This window comes from Sinocyclocheilus anshuiensis, unplaced genomic scaffold (genome assembly GCF_001515605.1).
Source record: "Sinocyclocheilus anshuiensis isolate Anshui unplaced genomic scaffold, SAMN03320099.WGS_v1.1 scaffold1162, whole genome shotgun sequence".
NCBI lineage: Eukaryota > Metazoa > Chordata > Actinopteri > Cypriniformes > Cyprinidae > Sinocyclocheilus > Sinocyclocheilus anshuiensis.
This window is the reverse complement of record NW_015540875.1, coordinates 2,313,116-2,319,813: the sequence shown is the minus strand read 5'-3', so window position 1 is coordinate 2,319,813 and position 6,698 is coordinate 2,313,116. Positions and strand designations below refer to the sequence as shown.

The window sequence follows — 6,698 nt, the reverse complement described above, 5'->3', positions numbered from 1 at the left end:
ATGCATTTACAAGAGTGATGGACCCATCTGAAGGAGCCAGTGCCTAAAAGCAATCGTAAATCTTTGACAGTGTTCGATATTTCGTGTCACTGATAGGAATAGTGAGAGCCAAACACAGCACGGCGATGCCGCTCAACACTTACCCACTGAAGGAACAAAAACATCTGTATAAATATACAAATTGTTGATGAAGAGACATTATGGGCAGCGGCACAAAGAACTCAAACATAGCACTGATGCTATATCTGATTATATTTGGCAGGTATGTGCAAAAGTGACTTTTTGTAGAACAATTAAACCATTACTAGCTGTAGTTGATAAATAAATAAACAAACAGAAAATTTAACCCATTTCCCCCACAACACCAGTGAAATATCATACAAGGCACTATTATGAGTTATGAAACAAAATGTTTAGAAGCAGGACATCTGCTAATAGCCAGTCAGATGTGATCCTAAAGTGAGCAAATCGGAAACATTTGTGAATATTCAATACAAATCTGAAGAAAATATGAAGTATAACCCAATGAATGAACTTGTGTAAAAAGATTTCTCCTAAAGGGAATTAAAAAATAGTTTCCCACTTTTATGGGCCGTTCATACAGGACACATTCTTGCGTTTCCAGTTGCACTATTTTGGTTTGTATTTCTAATACCATGCCAGCTTCTTTGGCTATTATCACGGCCAAAACCATACATTTACTTAAAAAATTTTCAATTAGACATTGCTAGTAAATTGGACAAATAATTAGAAAGAAACCACAAGCAACACACTGAATTAAATGTAAAATTTCAGTAGAAAGTTCTTGTAAAATGTACACCACTGATCTATTTACAACTAAAAAAAATCTTTTTTTTTTTACAGTGTACTTGAGTTAAAGGCACAATATGTAAGTTTTCGCCACTAGAGGGCGCGTATTCAAAACAAACAAAGAAACAAAGGCGTAGTTTGATGACGCCGTGACTGAGTGTGGAATCATGGGAGTTGTCGTCTTCATCCCCACAGCCGGTGCAATCCGACGGGACTCGGGCAGAAATCATGTTCATGGATGAGCTAATGATTTATTAACGTAGTAGAATGAAGCAGGGTGAGGCTGAAAGCCATCGAAGCGAAACGAGGCCACTGAACGAGCGCGACACACGGCCCGAAAGCAGCTGAGCTTTTATTATGCCACCGTCGACTGCTTCCACTCTTTCCGGTCGTGCGGATGTGGGGTAAAGCAGCACTGTTTTATCATTCTAGATACATTTGAAAGTTCTGTTATAATGCTACTCTGTGCGGTCGTCACCGGTCTATTAAAACGCACAACATATTAAAGCGTCTTTGGTGTTTCAATGTTTTCTACAAAACAAAACCGGAAATCGAGGGGTTATGACGTCATTGGCAGGCGACACAAAGACACGGTCCGTGTCACTAGTTAAAATTGCTTATTTCTCTGGATTTAAACATTCTTCGTAACATTTGGGATAATGTAAGTACACAAGTCAGCAAAATATATAACACTGTTCTAGTGGTTTTTGGATATTTTAATAAAATACATATTGTGCCTTTAATAAAATTTGAAACAAACTAAAAATATTTAAGACCCATTTCAAAAACTATATTTGGATTTCTGCATTATTTTAGTTGTTGATCTATGCAAATGCTAAATGAATGCCTTTGGCTGTTACTTTGCTTCTTACCATGTTAAGATGCACTGAAGAAATCCGTTTTGAAACAATGGACCAATCAGATGATATCTACAGGACATTTGAACAAGCTGAGTGTTTATTAATAATTGCGAATGGCTGATAAAGCACCTATAAACATACGTTTAGTTACACTATTTTAAACGCTAGAAAGTGTTTCTGTCTGAACTGCCCCTCACACGCCTTCCACCTCCATTGGATTCAGAAGTTGACATGTCGGGATGCTCGAGCAAAAAGAGTATTGTGAAAAGCACCACAGAGCCACAGTGTTACACTCTTCAGGAAGTCAACCTACGAATTGCTTACTCACAGTTACAGCATTTCAACAATGAAAAAAATGACAAACTTCACCCTTTAAAGGAATAGTTCACACAAAAATAAAACAAATCTGCTGAAAACTGACTCACCCTCAGGCTATCCGAGATGTAGATGAGTTTGTTTCTTCATGGAAACGGATTTAGAGAAATGTAACATTCCATCACTTGCTCAGCAATGGATCCTCTGCAGTGAATGGGTGCCGTCAGAATGAGAGTCCAGAGTTACTTTTTCACTGAAGAAAGCAATTTTTTGCTTTCTCATTCATTATATATGTTACCTCTAGGTTCGATTCTTAGAAGGCATGTATCTTAATTTATACTCTGTAAAGCACAGTGGTCAACTCCTGTTGTGTTTATTTGTGCTATATAAATAAATGAAATTAATTAAAAAATTAATTTTAGTCGGAAGCAAGTTAAAAAATATTTTGATGGATTTGTTTCTGACAAACACGTAGCTTTTCGCTTTACAACATGTGGCAATTGATGGACTGGAGTGGTGTGGATTACTTGTGGATTATTGTGATGTTTTTATCAGCTGTTTGGACTCTCATTCTGACGGCACCCATTCACTGCAGAGGATCCATTGGTGAGCAAGTGATGTAATGATACATTTCCTCAAATCTGTTCTGATGAACAAACAAACTCATTTACATCTTGAATGACCTGAGAGTGAGTACATTTTCAGCAATTTTTCATTTTTGGGTGTACTGTTCCTTTAAAACCATTTGTAATAGCAATCATTCCTCATTAAAAAACTTGATATTCCATGAGGAAGTTTACACTTGATTGGTGAGCATCATCCGATAGGAACGCTCGTGTTCCGGTCTAGTAGGTTTAAGCACACTGCGATGACGAGACGATGTGCACAGTCTGAAGGGGCCTCTTCATCACACGCTGAGATGCGCTGTCAGTAAAAATAAGCTTGTTTGACAAAGAATCAGTTTTCTTGCCGGTACAAATGAGCATTCTGCAGAGGAAAGAGTCTGAATATAAATCGCAGTCGCACTTAAGCATCATATCATGAAGCAAATGAACGAATATCGATGCATGAATGGACTTTTAACGCTCATGATTTCTGACAAGGTTCTCCATGCATCATGTTTTTTTTTTTTTTTTGAGCAGAGAAATCATACAGAACATTAACTTCACCATTTTGTCTACAGTTTCTGACAAGAGACGGATCACGTTATCGCATCAAATGTCTTCACTCCTTCTGGTAGTCACAGTATCATGGTGACGTTTCTCAACTTTTCAACGCAGCAAATTGCTGTATGTGTGAACGTCCTTGGAATGGCTTCAAATAATTTGCGCCATATGAAACTCAACTTTGGAAAAGGACACATAACTTTTTGTTTTCTTTTAAATACAAAATCAACACTCTCAGAGTGAGATGTAGATAATATATAATTCTCCACTCGAACGGTGAAGAATATGACGTTTTCCTGCAAATCCGCACACAGCTTTGAGCTGCCGTGTGAGTACCGCACCCCAAACTGTGCTTGAAAGTTGCTTCGAAGAGACTAAAACAAGTAATATACCAACACAAAAGTGACAGCATCAAACCCTCAAACCATTGTGCAAACCGTATTGAGATTGGGATCGAAGCGGACAACCTTTCCCTCGATGGATTTGGAATTGGTGTTGTACATTGGATTCTCGAATGTAGCCTGACCGTTGTTGTTTTCATGCACAGAGCAGCCGCTGTACTCCGCTTTATCAGACTTCCTGCGATCAAATGAGAAGGAAAAGACTATCAGGAATCAACTTTTCTAATCTTTTTTCATCAGTAATTTCATTGATGAAATTGCACCCACCTCTGTTTATAGAGATAAAACCCAAAGCCTGCAAAAATCAGGGCAAAGAAAGGCACAAGAATGGCAACGGCCACAGAGCTGCTGTTGGTTCTGGGTGGACCCTCGGGGCTCCTGGTGGGCTCTATTATGTTCAGACCTGAAATTATGCATGATAATTATAAATAATAATTTTTAACAGAGCCACATCAATCTAGGCTGAATCATACGACTGAAAAAACAGCTCATGTCAAGTGTCAAAGTAACATAATTGCTCAAATAAACCTTGAGTTCAAAGATATCGGATTAATCTAAAGATACATGCAACTGTGATTAATTTGTTACTACATAAATGAGTTATGCAGGATATTATTATAATAATAGATATTATTAAGATAATTATCTTATTATAATTAAATGATATTGTGATTATGAGTGGATGATAACTGTTGCTAGGTATCTATAATAAGATTATGCAATTCTTATTCAAAATATAATATAACGTGGTGCCATAGTGGTGCTGTAAACTGCATATTATATAATATTATATTTATTTATACTAACATTTTATATGATAAAAACATAAATATAATTTGGCATTGCTTAAATGTAGCATACCTTGTCTCTGTAGTCCAAATGGGCCGTAGTCTCTACCTTGTATAAAGCCTTGAAACAAGTATGTGTTTCCTTCATGGTCAGCAGAGACCTCGAGGAGAACAACAACAACACAGAGATGAACATCATGTTCTCTCAAATTCTGAATAGAGCGAATGTTCTGTGCAATATTCCAGGGTATTGCTCTCTGAATACCTGTTTTCTTTTACTGCAAAGTTTAAAAACAGCCAGAGATGCGTTTATTGCACCTGAGAACGAATCTATGTTCTTTTACTACTTGAAGAACTAAAGTTTCCAGCGAAACTTTAAATTAGCGATTAGAGCAAGAACCATTAAGTTGCACTATTTGAACAAACATGCAGCTTGTAGTAAGTTAGAAACTCTAGTCCACTTACAAAGCCGTCCATGATCAAGGTCTCCTCAGTGATCTTGCTGTAGGTGCTCTTCACCAGAGCTCTCATGTGATACAGCCGCAGCGTCAGACGAGCGGCTCGACTCTTGTAAACACCTGCGTTCAGACAACATTAAACACATCTCGTATTGCACTCACTCGCATGCAGTGGCCACTTCATTGAGTACACCTGCTCATTAATGCAAATGTATTGGGATTAATATTTACAATAACATAACATTCAACTGATACGTGGTCACAGGTGTGTAAATATTGGATACTTTCAAATAGCGTTGAATGTGGCTCATCCAATTAGAATCTTTTGCTTTCAGCTCAAGTTTCATACCATGAAGCTGTTTTTGCATTAATGTCAGACTTATCTGTTTGTTATGAATAATCTGATACTTTGGTGTGTGTCCAAGCTCACACATATATAGAGATAGAGAAACTTTTCCAAGTTTTTTATTTTTTATTTTTATTTTTTAAGAATTCAATACTTTTATTCAGCAAGGACGCATAAAATTGATCAAAAGTGACAGTAAAGACATTTCTAATGTCACAAAAGATTTCTATTTCAAATACATTCTGTCCTTTTGAACTTTCGATTCATCAAAGTATCCTAAAAAAAAATCTCAGTTTACAAAAATATGCTTTCCACCATTAATACTAATATTACATGTTTCTTAAGCAGTAATTCATCATATTAGAATGATTTCTGAAGGATCATGTGATACTGAAGGCTGGAGTAATGATGCTGAAAATTCAGCTTTGCATGACAAGAATAAATTACATTTCAATATATATTCATATACATAACAGCTATTTTAAATGGCAAAAAAAATTGCATAATTTTTCTGTTTTTATTGTATTTTTTTAATCAAATAAATGCAGCCTTGATGAGCATAAGAGTTCAAAAACATCAAAAGTCTCTCTAATCCCAAACTTTTGAACATTTGTCAGTATGGTGACGGCATACTTTGAAGAGTTTTTTAATGCATATTTACTCTTCCATACTTGTAAATATAGTGGCTCTTGCAGTCTTTAAGAAAAGCAAGCACTAAAGCACAATCTTGTACAAACAGTAAGTGACATTATTCCCACAACAAGTGAGATTACACAGAGCAGCAGGTTTCTGCACTGCTAGAAGTGTTTATGACATGAGCTGTACTGTGCAGCGCTGCCATTATAGGTTCTTACCTGACAACAGCAGTTCTGAGTGCCTGTTAGTTAAAGTCACATTGACTTTCCCCGTAGTCGCGTTAAAGCTAGTGATTGTCAAAGTCATTGGCTGTTTCACTCCTTTATACTCAAACGAACCTTTCCACACGTACGTGGGCGTGAACACGTCGTCAGGAACTGCAACGAGAAGATTTAATGTAGCAGAAGAGGTTAAGAAGCCATTTACACTGTGCGTTAGGTGCAATTAACACCTCGAACTCTTTTCGGAGGATCTGACTGTGAATGACCTCAGAGCAGAAATGATAGCGAGCTCATTCTCTGCTTTAACAGTGACATCAACAATGTTAATAAAGCAATATGCTGTACTAGAGACTCTAAAACTGTGATCCAAGTTGTAAAAAACTTGCTACATAAAGTTACTTCATGCTGTAATCATACTTGCTACAGTTAAATAATGAACTATATTATATAAGAATTTACAACAACAATATATGTGGATTTATAAATATATAATCAGATTTGTGTCATTATTTCTTGTTTAGCATAATAAATATCATTTTGAAATTATTAAATGTAGTATACATTGTCTCTGTAGTGCAAATGGCACTAGTCTCTCCCTTGCATATGGAATTAGGTGATTTTTAAAGTTTTAATCCAATAGATGATTACCACCCAGTTATTATATATATATATATATATATATATATATATATATATA

General features: G+C 36.2%; 1 protein-coding gene across 1 annotated transcript in view; it reads right to left on the bottom strand.

Moving 5' to 3' along the window:
• Positions 1-2,771: 2,771 nt before the first annotated feature.
• Positions 2,772-6,698, bottom strand: part of LOC107688260 (CUB and sushi domain-containing protein 3-like) — a 311,798-nt gene continuing 307,871 nt past the window's right edge. The window contains exons 70-74 of the mRNA XM_016485884.1: positions 5,999-6,157; positions 4,806-4,918; positions 4,414-4,501; positions 3,820-3,955; positions 2,772-3,730 (exon numbers count right to left, since the gene is read on the bottom strand). Of these exons, the coding sequence (XP_016341370.1) occupies positions 3,571-3,730; positions 3,820-3,955; positions 4,414-4,501; positions 4,806-4,918; positions 5,999-6,157 (656 nt within the window). The 3' untranslated portion in view covers positions 2,772-3,570. The remainder of the gene's footprint in view (positions 3,731-3,819; positions 3,956-4,413; positions 4,502-4,805; positions 4,919-5,998; positions 6,158-6,698) is intronic.